The sequence below is a fragment of the Calliphora vicina genome, chromosome 4 (genome assembly GCF_958450345.1).
Source record: "Calliphora vicina chromosome 4, idCalVici1.1, whole genome shotgun sequence".
In the NCBI taxonomy this organism is placed as follows: Eukaryota; Metazoa; Arthropoda; class Insecta; order Diptera; family Calliphoridae; genus Calliphora; species Calliphora vicina.
The window spans coordinates 85,581,127-85,597,432 of record NC_088783.1 but is presented as its reverse complement, the minus strand read 5'-3'; the positions used below and the strand labels follow the sequence as shown (position 1 = coordinate 85,597,432).

General features: G+C 39.4%; 2 protein-coding genes across 4 annotated transcripts in view; one reads left to right on the top strand and one right to left on the bottom strand.

Annotated features, from left to right (window-relative positions):
• Positions 1–16,306, top strand: part of kek5 (kekkon 5) — a 279,052-nt gene that overhangs the window by 202,590 nt on the left and 60,156 nt on the right. The window lies entirely within an intron of this gene.
• On the bottom strand, positions 1,470–15,167 carry LOC135958536 (mucin-17-like). Its single transcript, XM_065509438.1, has one exon. It carries the CDS (start codon positions 15,165–15,167, stop codon positions 1,470–1,472), a length of 13,698 nt encoding a protein of 4,565 aa, XP_065365510.1.

Below are 16,306 nucleotides of genomic sequence, written 5' to 3'. Positions count from 1 at the left end.
GTTGGAGAAACTTGAAGAACTAACATTAGTAAATGCTACCGGACAAAGCCGGGGCGGTCAACTAGTATTGAATAATTTAATGTGCAGCTTATCATATTTGTTACGATATGCTTTCTTTTATACAAATATTAATTTAAAGACATGCAAAACTCTTAATTTATATCAACAATAAACCAAAAATTAGTACAAAAACTAAAAATTGGATATTTAAAAATACACACACACAAACATCCACATATTATATGTATGTGGAGTACCAGGAGAGCTCCTTATCTGCAAATGCATTCATATACTCCTGCTTGCGTGTATGCTTTAGGGTGCCACCCATAAAAGATGTCGATGTTCCTAACTTTTAAAAAAAATATTCTAGGGTTAGATTTTGGAATGCAGCCCATCAATATCTTGGTAATGACAAACCATTACTGGCTGACGTACTTACTTTGTAATAAGTTCTATGTACCGTAAGTGTTACTCACAAATATTTTATAATCTGAAGTTTAAGTACTAAACTTCAGATTATAAAGAGAGACCTTGAAAGACGATTTTGTATTTCAGAAATACTGCTTGAACGCGATGAAAAATGTATCCATTACGATAACCCGAAGCGTATTGGAAGCACGACCAACCAGCCAAATCGACAGCAAAGCCAAATATCCATAGCGGTAAGGTCCTATCTATTATGAGCTGCTGAAATCTGATCTGTTTTAAAAAACTCATGAAAAATCCAAAACACCAGAAATTGTTCAGGTTTATTGCTTTATCAATATCTCATTTTGTTGCTTTGCGATAAATCAATGGCAATTTCTGGCGTTTTAAATTTTTCAGGAGATTTTTAAAATAAAAAAAATTTGCTATTTTCACGTAAAAAATATATTTTTTGCTTCAATTTGTTATTATAACTCCGAGATTTGAATAATAGCGGACCAACGGTTTTTGAGTTAATTTTTTTGAACATTTTGACTCCATTTAAACGAGCCCACCCTAGTACCGATGTGTATATACAAAAGTTTGAGTGTGTTTGCTTGTGAGTATCTTCTCGACATTTATCTATTTGAATAAACTCATAAATGCATGCATACATTTTCATAAATTCTCATACAATTTCTAAATGAAAAAGACAAATAATCGCATAATTGTATTAGTAAAAGTATATCTTCGTATGTGGGAGTAACATACATATTTCCTTAAATTTCCGATTATAATTTCAAGATACAGCTAAATAATATCCGTTAAGTTTGTATGAAATATAATTATGTATATAAAATATTTAATCAAGCAATGTCCATGTATTTGTATTGAGTTATTTATTGTAATAAATAAATATTTATAATCTAAGGCATTGATTGGTTATTTCGTATTGTTTCGGTTACTATTATAATTGATTAAAAATAAAGTGGATGCTATTACAACTAAATATAAACTAAATAAAAATAGACACAATAATTTATTCGAAATTGTCACGTGATCATTCACGTTTGATCCTTCTTTGACACATGTCGAAATTTAATCACAAATTTGTTAATGTCACTGCTGCTTTTGTATTCAATGATATGTGTCATATTTAAGCAATTCTGTAATAATTCCGAACAATTTGAAGGCTGGAAGCTTTGATGGCAGGGATAGAAGGATGGTTTTGCATCTACGCAAGTTACTTTCGTGGTTGAATCAGTAATACTCTGCAACTTTGAAGATTCTGTACTTGAGTCAGTAGTGTGGTCTGTTAACGTCACAAGGTTTGAGTTAGAAGATGTTGTGGCAACATCAACATGCAAATCCTCCGATAGAATCGATACTGTTTCCATTGGCAGGCTTGTTGAGATTTCAGAATTAAGATCTATATTATCTGATTCTATAGTTGATGTTACAACTGAAGACATTGTGGTCACAGCGGAATTACTTTCTGCATTCACAGTGGATGAGGTATCAGTTGTAAATATTTCTTTATTTGTGACTAAATTTTTAATAGTTGTAGTAGATTGTGACAATAAGGTAGAATCCATAACTAATGATTTGGTTGTTGATGTTTTTTCATGTGCACTTTTCGAACTGTTTGGTGGCTCTTCTGTTCCTTGCGTAATTGCTTTTTTTGTTGTGTCGACATCTAAAGATTGATGGGAATATGAAAATGTTGTTGTTTCCAATAACAAATCAGATTTAGTGTAAATACTTACTGCGCTCACGGCAGATGTGTCACAGTCTCTTTCGTACGATTTGTTACATTCTTTATCCGCATTTTTTGATGTTGAATCACAATTGCTCGAGTTGTCACAACTTTTTTCATCGCTCTCTGATGACTTGTCACAATTCTTTGATTTGTCACAACTTTTTTCTTCACTCTCTGATGATTTATCACAATTCCTTGATTTATCACAATTTGTTTCTACGCTTTCTGATGACTTGTCACAATTCTTTGATTTGCCACAACTTTTCTCTTCACTTTCAGATGATTTCTCACAATCTCTCGATTTGTCGCAACTTTTTTCATCGCTCTCTGACTTGTCACAATTTTTCGATTTGCCACAACTTTTTTCTTCACTCTCTGATGATTTATCACAATTCGTCGATTTGTCACAACTTTTTTCATCGCTCTCTGATGACTTGTCACAATTCTTTGATTTGTCACAACTTTTTTCTTCACTCTCTGATGATTTATCACAATTCGACGATTTGTCGCAATTTTTTTCATCGCTCTCTGATGACTTGTCACAATTTTTCGCTATGCTACAACTTGTGTCAACACTCTCAGATGATTTGTCACAATTCTTTGATTTGTCACAACTTTTTTCTTCACTCTCTGATGATTTATCACAATTCCTTGATTTATCACAATTTCTTTCTACGCTTTCTGATGACTTGTCACAATTGTTTGATTTGCTACATTTTCTCTCTTCACTCTCAGATGATTTCTCACAATCTCTCGATTTGTTGCAACTTTTTTCATCGATATCTGATGACTTTTCACAATTTTCCGATTTGCCACAACTTTTATCCTCATTTTCTGCTGACATATCACAATTTTTCGATTTGTCACAACTTTTTTCTAAGCTTTGTGATGAACTGTCACAATTCTCTGATTTGTGACAACTTTTTTCATCACTTTCTGACGACTTTTCACAATTTTTCGATTTTTCACAATCTTTTTGTTCACTCTCTAATGATTTGTCACAATTTGTTGATTTGTCACAATCTTTATTCTCAATATCTGACGATGTGTCGCACTTCTTAGATCTGTCACAATCACTTTCTTCATTTTCCGATGATTTTCCACAAATTTCATCACAGTATTTCTCTTCACTTTCGGACGATGAATCGCAATCCTTTGAGACTTTACAATCGTCAGCGCTTGTCGTACTGACATGAGTATCTGTTGATAATGTTGTCGTTTCATGCTTCGATGTCAACCACAAATCCGTAGTCGTAGATATTTCGGACTGAGTACTTTCTCCATCACCAAAACTTGTGGTGCTGAGAGGACTATCTGTTGACAATGTTGTGTCATGATCCGTTGTGGACCACAAATTCGTAGAGTCCTTTGTCGTAGATATTTCGGGCTGAGTACTTTCTCCATCACCAGGACTTGTGGTACTAGGAGCAGTATCTGTTGACAATGATGTAATGTCATGATCCGTTGTTGACCACAAATCTGTAGAGTCCTTTGTCGTAGATATTTGAGTACTTTCTCCATCACCAAGACTTGTGGTCCTGAGAGGAGTATCTGTTGGCAATGATGTTATGTCATGATCCGTAGTTGACCACAAATCAGTAGAGTCCTTTGTCGTAGATATTTCGGACTGAGTACTTTCTCCATCACCAGGACTTGTGGTAATGAGAGGAGTATCTGTCGACAATGATGTTATGTCATGATCCGTTGTGGACCACAAATCTGTAGAGTCCTTTGTCGTAGATATCTCGGACTGAGTACTTTCTCCATCACCAGGACTTGTGATACTAGGAGGAGTATCTGTTGACAATGATGTTATGTCATGATCCGTTGTGGACCACAAATCTGTAGAGTCCTTTGTCGTAGATATTTCGGTCTGAGTACTTTCTTCATCACCAGGACTTGTGGTACTAGGAGGAGTATCTGTTGACAATGATGTTATATCGTGGTCAGTTGTGGACCACAGATCGCTAGAGTCCTTTGTCGTAGATGCCTCGGACTGAGTACTTTCTCCATCACCAGGAGTTGTGGTGCTGACAGGAGTATCTGTTGACAATGATGTTATGTCATGATCCGTTGTTGACCACAAATCTGTAGTGTCCTTTGTCGTAGATATTTCGGACTGAGTACTTTCTCCATCACCAGGACTTGTGGTACTAGGAGGAGTATCTGTTGACAATGATGTTATGTCATAATCCGTTGTGGACCACAAATCTGTAGAGTCCTTTATCGTAGATATTTCGGTCTGAGTACTTTCTCCATCACCAGGGCTTGTGGTACTAACAGGATTATCTGTCGACAATGATGTTATGACATGATCCGTTGTGGACCATAAATCTGTAGAGTCCTTTGTCGTAGATATTTCGGACTGGGTACTTTCTCCATCACCAAGGCTTGTGGTACTAACAGGATTATCTGTCGACAATGATGTTATGTCAATAGAGTCCTTTGTCGTAGATATTTCGGACTGAGTACTTTCTCCATCACCAGGACTTGTGGTACTAGGAGGAGTATCTGTTGACAATGATGTAATGTCATGATCCTTTGTGGACCACAAATCTGTAGAGTCCTTTGTCGTAGATATTTCGGACAGAGTACTTTCTCCATCACCAGGACTTGTGGTGCTGAGAGGAGTATCTGTTGACAATGATGTTATGTCATGATGCTTTGTGGACCACAAATCTTTAGAGTCCTTTGTCGTAGATAATTCGAACTGAGTACTTTCTCCATCACCATGACCTGTGGTGCTGAGAGGAGTATCTGTTGACAATGATGTTATGGCATGATCCGTTGTTGACCACAAATCTGTAGTGTCCTTTGTCGTAGGTATTTCGGACTTAGTACTTTCTCCATCACCAGGATTTGTGGTACTAACAGGATTATCTGTCGACAATGATGTTATGTCATGATCCGTTGTTGACCACAAATCTATAGAGTCCTTTGTCGTAGATAATTCGAACTGAGTACTTTCTCCATCACCAGGACTTGTGGTGTTGAGAGGAGTATCTGTTGACAATGATGTTATGTCATGAACCGTTGTGGACCACAAATCTGTAGAGTCCTTTGTCGTAAATATTTCGGACTGAGTAGTTGCTCCATCACCGGGAATTGTGGTGCTGACAGGAGTATCTGTTGGAAATGATATTATGTCATGATCTGTTGTTGACCACAAATCTGTAGAGTCCATTGTCGTAGATATTTCGGGCTGAGTACTTTCTTCATCACCAGGACTTGTGGTACTAACAAGATTATCTGTCGACAATGATGTTATGTCATGATCCGTTGTGGACCACAAATCTGTAGAGTCCTTTGTCGTAGATAATTCGAACTGAGTACTTTCTCCATCACCAGGAGTTGTGGTGCTGACAGGAGTATCTGTTGACAGTGATGTTATGTCATGATCCGTTGTTGACCACAAATCTGTAGTCTCCTTTGTCGTAGGTATTTCGGACTGAGTACTTTCTCCATCACCATGACCTGTGGTGCTGAGAGGAGTATCTGTTGACAATGATGTTATGTCATGATCCGTTGTGGACCACAGATCGGTAGAGTCCTTTGTCGTAGATATTTCGGACAGAGTACTTTCTCCATCGGCAGGACTTGTGGTGCTGAGAGGAGTATCTGTTGACAATAATGTTATGTCATGATCTGTTGTTGACCACAAATCTGTAGAGTCCATTGTCGTAGATATTTCGGACTTTGTACTTTCTCCATCAACAGGGCTTGTGGTACTGAGAGGAGCATCTGTTGACAGTGATGTTATGTCATGATTCGTTGTTGACCACAAAAATGTAGAGTCCTTTGTCGTAGATATTTCGGACTGAGTACTTTCTCCATCACCAGGAGTTGTGGTACTAACAGGATTATCTGTTGACAATGGTGTTATGTCATGATCCGTTGTGGACCACAAATCTGTAGAGTCCTTTGTCGTAGATATTTCGGACTGAGTACTTTCTCCATCACCAGGAGTTGTGGTGCTGATAGGAGTATCTGTTGACAGTGATGTTATGTCATGATCCGTTGTTGACCACAAATCTGTAGTGTCCTTTGTCGTAGATATTTCGGACTGAGTACTTTCTCCATCACCGGGGATTGTGGTGCTGACAGGAGTATCTGTTGGCAATGATTTTATATCGTGGTCAGTTGTGGACCACAGATCGGTAGAGTCCTTTGTCGTAGATGCCTCGGACTGAGTGCTTTCTCCATCACCAGAACTTGTGGTGCTGACAGGAGTGTCTGTTGACAGTGATGTTATGTCATGATCCGTTGTTGACCACAAATCTGTAGTGTCCTTTGTCGTAGGTATTTCGGACTGAGTACTTTCTCCATCACCATGACCTGTGGTGCTGAGAGGAGTATCTGTTGACAATGATGTTATGTCATGATCCGTTGTGGACCACCGATCGGTAGAATCCTTTGTCGTAGATATTTCGGACTGAGTACTTTCACCATCACCAGGACTTGTGGTGCTGAGAGGAGTATCTGTTGACAATGATGTTATGTCATGATCCGTTGTGGACCACAAATCTGTAGAGTCCTTTGTCGTAGATATTTCGGACTGAGTACTTTCTCCATCACCAGGACTTGTGGTACTAACAGGATTATCTGTTGACAATGATGTTATGTCATGATCCGTTGTGGACCACAAATCTGTAGAATCCTTTGTCGTAGATATTTCGGACTGAGTACTTTCACCATCACCAGGACTTGTGGTGCTGAGAGGAGTATCTGTTGACAATGATGTTATGTCATGATCCGTTGTGGACCACAAATCTGTAAAGTCCTTTGTCGTAGATATTTCGGACTGAGTACTTTCTCCATCACCAGGACTTGTGGTACTAACAGGATTATCTGTTGACAATGATGTTATGTCATGATCCGTTGTGGACCACCGATCGGTAGAATCCTTTGTCGTAGATATTTCGGACTGAGTACTTTCACCATCACCAGGACTTGTGGTGCTGAGAGGAGTATCTGTTGACATTGATGTTATGTCATGATCCGTTGTGGACCACAAATCTGTAGGGTCCTTTGTCGCAGAGATTTCGGACTGAGTACTTTCTCCATCACCACGACTTGTGGTAATGAGAGGAGTATCTGTTGACAATGATGTTATGTCATGATCCGTTGTGGACCACAAATCTGTAGAGTCCTTTGTCGTAGATATTTCGGACTGAGTACTTTCTCCATCACCAGGGCTTGTGGTACTAACAGGATTATCTGTCGACACTGATGTTATGTCATAATCCGTTGTGGACCACAAATCTGTAGAGTCCTTTGTCGTAGATATTTCGGACTGAGTACTTTCTCCATCACCAGGACTTGCGGTACTAGGAGGCGTATCTGTTGACAATGATGTAATGTCATGATCCGTTGTGGACCACAAATCTGTAGAGTCCTTTGTCGTAGATATTTCGGACTGAGTACTTTCTCCATCACCAGGACTTGTGGTAATGAGAGGAGTATCTGTCGACAATGATGTTATGTCATGATCCGTTGTGGACCACAAATCTGCAGAGTCCTTTGTCGTAGATATTTGAGTACTTTCTGCATCACCAAGACTTGTGGTCCTGAGAGGAGTATCTGTTGGCAATGATGTTATGTCATGATCCGTTGTGGACCACAAATCTGTAGAGTCCTTTGTCGTAGATATTTCGGACTGAGTACTTTCTCCATCACCAGGGCTTGTGGTACTAACAGGATTATCTGTCGACACTGATGTTATGTCACCGGGGATTGTGGTGCTGACAGGAGTATCTGTTGGCAATGATGTTATATCGTGGTCAGTTGTGGACCACAGATCGGTAGAGTCCTTTGTCGTAGATGCCTCGGACTGAGTGCTTTCTCCATCACCAGGACTTGTGGTGCTGACAGGAGTGTCTGTTGACAGTGATGTTATGTCATGATCCGTTGTTGACCACAAATCTGTAGTGTCCTTTGTCGTAGGTATTTCGGACTGAGTACTTTCTCCATCACCATGACCTGTGGTGCTGAGAGGAGTATCTGTTGACAATGATGTTATGTCATGATCCGTTGTGGACCACCGATCGGTAGAATCCTTTGTCGTAGATATTTCGGACTGAGTACTTTCACCATCACCAGGACTTGTGGTGCTGAGAGGAGTATCTGTTGACAATGATGTTATGTCATGATCCGTTGTGGACCACAAATCTGTAGAGTCCTTTGTCGTAGATATTTCGGACTGAGTACTTTCTCCATCACCAGGACTTGTGGTACTAACAGGATTATCTGTTGACAATGATGTTATGTCATGATCCGTTGTGGACCACAAATCTGTAGAGTCCTTTGTCGTAGATATTTCGGACTGAGTACTTTCTCCATCACCAGGACTTGTGATACTAGGAGGAGTATCCGTTGACAATGGTGTTATGTCATGATCCGTTGTTGACCACAAATCTGTAGAGTCCTTTGTCGTAGATATTTCGGACTGAGTACTTTCTCCATCACCATGGCTTGTGGTACTAACAGGATTATATGTTGACAATGATGTAATGATATGATCCGTTGTTGACCACAAATATGTAGAGTCCTTTGTCGTAGATATTTCGGACTGAGTACTTTGTCCATCACCAGGAATTGTTGTACTGACAGGAGTATCTGTTGACATTGATGTTATGTCATGATCCGTTGTGGACCACAAATCTGTAGGGTCCTTTGTCGTAGATATTTCGGACTGAGTACTTTCTCCATCACTAGGACTTGTGGTAATGAGAGGAGTATCTGTCGACAATGATGTTATGACATGATCCGTTGTTGACCACAAATCTGTAGAGTACTTTGTCGTAGATATTTCGGACTGAGTACTTTCTCCATCACCAGGACTTGTGGTACTAGGAGGAGTATCTGTTGACAATGATGTTATGTCATAATCGGTTGTGGACCACAAATCTGTAGAGTCCTTTGTGGTAGATATTTCGGTCTGAGTACTTTCTCCATCACCAGGGCTTGTGGTACTAACAGGATTATCTGTCGACAATGATGTTATGACATGATCCGTTGTGGACCATAAATCTGTAGAGTCCTTTGTCGTAGATATTTCGGACTGGGTACTTTCTCCATCACCAGGGCTTGTGGTACTAACAGGATTATCTGTCGACAATGATGTTATGTCAATAGAGTCCTTTGTTGTAGATATTTCGGACTGAGTACTCTCTCCATCACCAGGACTTGTGGTACTAGCAGGAGTATCTGTTGACAATGATGTAATGTCATGATCCTTTGTGGACCACAAATCTGTAGAGTCCTTTGTCGTAGATATTTCGGACAGAGTACTTTCTCCATCACCAGGACTTGTGGTGCTGAGAGGAGTATCTGTTGACAATGATGTTATGTCATGATCCGTTGTCGACCACAAATCTGTAGAGTCCTTTGTCGTAGATATTTCGGACTGAGTACTTTCTCCATCACCAGTACTTGTGGTACTAACAGAATTATCTGTTGACAATGATGTAATGTCATGATCCTTTGTGGACCACAAATCTGTAGAGTCCTTTGTCGTAGATATTTCGGACTGAGTACTTTCTCCATCACCAGTACTTGTGGTACTAACAGGAGTATCTGTTGACAATGATGTAATGTCATGATCCTTTGTGGACCACAAATCTGTAGAGTCCTTTGTCGTAGATATTTCTGACCGAGTACTTTCTTCATCACCAGGACTTGTGGTACTGAGAGGATTATCTGTTGACAATGATGTAATGTCATGATCCGTTGTTGACCACAAATCTGTAAAGTCCTTTGTCGTAGATATTTCGGACTGAGTACTTTGTCCATCACCAGGAGTTGTTGTACTGACAGGAGTATCTGTTGACATTGATGTTATGTCATGATCCGTTGTGGACCACAAATCTGTAGGGTCCTTTGTCGCAGAGATTTCGGACTGAGTACTTTCTCCATCACCACGACTTGTGGTAATGAGAGGAGTATCTGCTGACATTGATGTTATGTCATGATCCGTTGTTGACCACAAATCTGTAGAGTCTTTTGTCGTAGATATTTCTGACCGAGTACTTTCTTCATCACCAGGACTTGTGGTACTGAGAGGATTATCTGTTGACAATGATGTTATGTCATGATCCGTTGTTGACCACAAATCTGTAGAGTCTTTTGTCGTAGATATTTCGGACTGAGTACTTTCTCCATCACCAGGAATTGTTGTACTGAGAGGAGTATCTGTTGACAATGATGTTATGTCATGATCCGTTGTTGACCACAAATCTGTAGAGTCCTTTGTCGTAGATATTTCGGACTGAGTACTTTCTCCATCACCAGGACTTGTGGTTCTGAGAGGAGTATTTGTTGACAATGATGTAATGTCATGATCTGTTGTTGACCACAAATCTGTAGAGTCCTTTGTCGCAGATATTTCGGACTGAGTACTTTCACCATCACCGGGGATTGTGGTGCTGACAGGAGTATCTGTTGGCAATGATGTTATATCGTGGTCAGTTGTGGACCACAGATCGCTAGAGTCCTTTGTCGTAGATGCCTCGGACTGAGTACTTTCTCCATCACCAGGAGTTGTGGTGCTGACAGGAGTATCTGTTGACAATGATGTTATGTCATGATCCGTTGTTGACCACAAATCTGTAGTGTCCTTTGTCGTAGATATTTCGGACTGAGTACTTTCTCCATCACCAGGAGTTGTGGTGCTGACAGGAGTATCTGTTGACAGTGATGTTATGTCATGATCCGTTGTTGACCACAAATCTGTAGTGTCCTTCGTCGTAGATATTTCGGACTGAGTACTTTCTCCATCACCGGGGATTGTGGTGCTGACAGGAGTATCTGTTGGCAATGATGTTATATCGTGGTCAGTTGTGGACCACAGATCGGTAGAGTCCTTTGTCGTAGATGCCTCGGACTGAGTGCTTTCTCCATCACCAGGACTTGTGGTGCTGACAGGAGTGTCTGTTGACAGTGATGTTATGTCATGATCCGTTGTTGACCACAAATCTGTAGTGTCCTTTGTCGTAGGTATTTCGGACTGAGTACTTTCTCCATCACCATGACCTGTGGTGCTGAGAGGAGTATCTGTTGACAATGATGTAATGATATGATCCGTTGTTGACCACAAATATGTAGCGTCCTTTGTCGTAGATATTTCGGACTGAGTACTTTGTCCATCACCAGGAGTTGTTGTACTGACAGGAGTATCTGTTGACATTGATGTTATGTCATGATCCGTTGTGGACCACAAATCTGTAGGGTCCTTTGTCGTAGATATTTCGGACTGAGTACTTTCTCCATCACTAGGACTTGTGGTAATGAGAGGAGTATCTGTCGACAATGATGTTATGTCATGATCCGTTGTTGACCACAAATCTGTAGAGTACTTTGTCGTAGATATTTCGGACTGAGTACTTTCTCCATCATCAGGACTTGTGGTACTAGGAGGATTATCTGTTGACAATGATGTTATGTCATAATCCGTTGTGGACCACAAATCTGTAGAGTCCTTTGTCGTAGATATTTCGGTCTGAGTACTTTCTCCATCACCAGGGCTTGTGGTACTAACAGGATTATCTGTCGACAATGATGTTATGACATGATCCGTTGTGGACCATAAATCTGTAGAGTCCTTTGTCGTAGATATTTCGGACTGGATACTTTCTCCATCACCAGGGCTTGTGGTACTAACAGGATTATCTGTCGACAATGATGTAATGTCATGATCCTTTGTGGACCACAAATCTGTAGAGTCCTTTGTCGTAGATATTTCGGACAGAGTACTTTCTCCATCACCAGGACTTGTGGTGCTGAGAGGAGTATCTGTTGACAATGATGTTATGTCATGATCCGTTGTCGACCACAAATCTGTAGAGTCCTTTGTCGTAGATAATTCGAACTGAGTACTTTCTCCATCACCATGACCTGTGGTGCTGAGAGGAGTATCTGTTGACAATGATGTTATGGCATGATCCGTTGTTGACCACAAATCTGTAGTGTCCTTTGTCGTAGGTATTTCGGACTGAGTACTTTCTCCATCACCAGGATTTGTGGTACTAACAGGATTATCTGTCGACAATGATGTGATGTCATGATCCGTTGTTGACCACAAATCTATAGAGTCCTTTGTCGTAGATAATTCGAACTGAGTACTTTCTCCATCACCAGGACTTGTGGTGTTGAGAGGAGTATCTGTTGACAATGATGTTATGTCATGATCCGTTGTGGACCACAAATCTGTAGAGTCCTTTGTCGTAGATAATTCGAACTGAGTACTTTCTCCATCACCAGGAGTTGTGGTGCTGACAGGAGTATCTGTTGTCAGTGATGTTATGTCACGATCCGTTGTTGACCACAAATCTGTAGTGTCCTTTGTCGTAGGTATTTCGGACTGAGTACTTTCTCCATCACCATGACCTGTGGTGCTGAGAGGAGTATCTGTTGACAATGATGTTATGTCATGATCCGTTGTGGACCACAGATCGGTAGAGTCCTTTGTCGTAGATATTTCGGACAGAGTACTTTCTCCATCGGCAGGACTTGTGGTGCTGAGAGGAGTATCTGTTGACAATGATGTTATGTCATGATCTGTTGTTGACCACAAATCTGTAGAGTCCATTGTCGTAGATATTTCGGACTTTGTACTTTCTCCATCAACAGGGCTTGTGGTACTGAGAGGAGCATCTGTTGACAGTGATGTTATGTCATGATTCGTTGTTGACCACAAAAATGTAGAGTCCTTTGTCGTAGACATTTCGGACTGAGTACTTTCTCCATCACCAGGACTTGTGGTACTAACAGGATTATCTGTTGACAATGATGTTATGTCATGATCCGTTGTGGACCACAAATCTGTAGAGTCCTTTGTCGTAGATATTTCGGACAGAGTACTTTCTCCATCACCAGGAGTTGTGGTGCTGACAGGAGTATCTGTTGACAGTGATGGTATGTCATGATCCGTTGTTGACCACAAATCTGTAGTGTACTTTGTCGTAGATATTTCGGACTGAGTACTTTCTCCATCACCGGGGATTGTGGTGCTGACAGGAGTATCTGTTGGCAATGATGTTATATCGTGGTCAGTTGTGGACCACAGATCGGTAGAGTCCTTTGTCGTAGATGCCTCGGACTGAGTGCTTTCTCCATCACCGGGACTTGTGGTGCTGACAGGAGTGTCTGTTGACAGTGATGTTATGTCATGATCCGTTGTTGACCACAAATCTGTAGTGTCCTTTGTCGTAGGTATTTCGGACTGAGTACTTTCTCCATCACCATGACCTGTGGTGCTGAGAGGAGTATCTGTTGACAATGATGTTATGTCATGATCCGTTGTAGACCACCGATCGGTAGAATCCTTTGTCGTAGATAATTCGGACTGAGTACTTTCACCATCACCAGGACTTGTGGTGCTGAGAGGAGTATCTGTTGACAATGATGTTATGTCATGATCCGTTGTGGACCACAAATCTGTAGAGTCCTTTGTCGTAGATATTTCGGACTGAGTACTTTCTCCATCACCAGGACTTGTGACACTAGGAGGAGTATACGTTGAGAATGGTGTTATGTCATGATCCGTTGTGGACCACAAATCTGTAGAGTCCTTTGTCGTAGATATTACGGACAGAGTACTTTCTCCATCGCCAGGACTTGTGGTACTAACAGGAGTATCTGTTGACATTGATGTTATGTCATGATCCGTTGTGGACCACAAATCTGTAGGGTCCTCTGTCGTAGAGATTTCGGACTGAGTACTTTCTCCATCACCACGACTTGTGGTAATGAGAGGAGTATCTGTTGACATTGATGTTATGTCATGATCCGTTGTTGACCACAAATCTGTAGAGTCTTTTGTCGTAGATATTTCTGACCGAGTACTTTCATCATCACCAGGGCTTGTGATGCTGACAGGAGTATCTGTTGACAATGATGTTATGTCCTGAACCGTTGTTGACCACAAATCTGTGGAGCTTGTGGTTTTGGCTGAAGTATCTGTTGCCAATGTTGTTGTTTCATGCTCTGTTGTTGACCACGGTTTTGTAGAGTCCATTGTCGTTGATATTTCGGAATGAGTAGTATCTCGAACATCAGTGATTGTTGTGCTGATATGAGAATCTGGTGACAATGAAATTGTATCATGTTCGGTTGACGATGATAGAACTGTGGATTCTTTTGTCGAAATTGAGGCGGCTGTTGTTGTTTTAACTGTTGAGTTGTAATGACAATTGATTTCTTCACTTCCTGATTGGGAATCACATTCTTTTTCTTTGCTGTTTATAGACGTATCACATGATTTGGATTTTTCACAATCGCTTTCGTTACTTTCTGCGGAAGAGTCGCAACTCTCTGAGGAGCTACAATCGTTTTCTTCACTCTCTGATGATGAATCACAACTTTTTGAATTTGTACAATTTTTTTCATTACTCTCTGATGATGAGTTACAATTTTTTGAATTTGTACAATCTTTTTCTTCACTCTCAGATGATGAGTTACAACTGCTGGAATCATTGCAATTTATTTCTTTACTGTCTGGGAATATATTGCAGCTTCCCGATGGCTCGCACTCGTGCTCCTTACTCTCTGAAGATTTGTCACATTTACCTGAATTTTTACAGTCTTGTTCTGGTGAAGTAGTAGTTTCTGTTGGGAAAATTGTACTCAGAAGGGCTTCAGATGGGAAAGTGGTATTTTCGTCAACGGTCTCTGAATCTGTAATTTGAGTTCCTGGCAATAAAGTTGAATATGTTGAGGACATTTCAGTTGAAATATTTAAACTTTGTTCGTCTGTAGTGAAAGGTCCAAATGTTACTTTTCTTGCAGTTGTATATGATTCTTCTGTAGTGTCGCCGCCTCCTTTTTGACCACCAGAATCTTCATGGCATTCATCCTGTTTTGGCTTAGGTGTGGTACAAGTTTGGTGAATCTCAGTGCGCGTTTCATTGGTACAAGGATGTCGTATATTGATTATTAATTGATTTGGTTTGTTTCCTTGATATATGTGTATGTATGGTTTACCATAGTAAGTTAAGGCGGTTGTCATTACTGCCAGAACACTCAACACAAGTATGAATTTTTGCATTTTAGTTTAAGTTTTTATTGATATAGTCTACATCACAAACTTTTTTTACTTTGATTCAATATTCAATTTAATTACTTAGTTTTTGGTTTAATTTTTAAATTATTTAAAATAATTTATTTTTATTTTGTTCGCTTTGGTCTTTTAACCGATGTCGCTTTGAATATAACACGTCGACTACTAGAGGTCTGGGTAAACTGTTTAGCTTATTTAAAAGCTTCCGTTCGATAAAAGGAAATTCTTTTCAAGTTTTAGTGTTCATCGTGTAAAATATGTGCAACTATTTATATTTTGATTTTAAGTTTGTTTTAGTTTAGTCGCATTTGTAAATTAATACTATGACTATTTGCTTTATATATGTATATTGCTATTGCCCTAGCTAACCTGTGAGAGAATGTCACATTTAATTAAATATAAACTTATTAATATTGATTATGTAATTTAATAACTAATTTCTGTTGTGTTTTAATACCGCCTACATTATAAATATGTGATTGTGCATACAGTGGCGAACATAACAATTGAATCAAATGCACCCTACTGAGTTGCTCTGATATTATCCTAAAGAAAACATGAAATTTGATTTTTATTAAAGCGAGTACTATTTAGTGACTTATTTGTAATTTTTAAGCAGAAATACATGTATTTAAGAAACAATTTTTTAGTTGATGAAATACTAAAAATGTTTCATTAGCAGTCAGTAAAAATAACACTAAAGAAATAATTTGTAACGTAATGGACTGTAATTATGGTTGCAAAGTAATGCATTCAATAAGTGATTGCCTTTAAAATTAGTAAAGTTTTTGATGAGCAATTTTGATTGCCACTTTTGTTATTATAATTATTTAAACTAGTGTTGTACAATACCGATACTTTTATTTAAACAGTAAAATATAAACAAAAATTCTAACTTTTTATATAAAATTATTAAAAATACCATTTTTGTTATATACAGACAGCCTCAAAATTGAGCAAACAAAACAAATTATTTGATTTTATTAAGATAATGAAAATCCTAAAATCTATCCATCGATTAAAATATTGAAGGTTCGGTTTATTGGAAATTGGGCTAAAAAAATATTTAAGTCGGACTATAATGATTT

Bases quoted from the DNA above. Each gene is read 5' to 3' on its own strand.
- LOC135958536 (XM_065509438.1), bottom strand. From the start codon at position 15,167: ATGACAACCGCCTTAACTTACTATGGTAAACCATACATACACATATAT.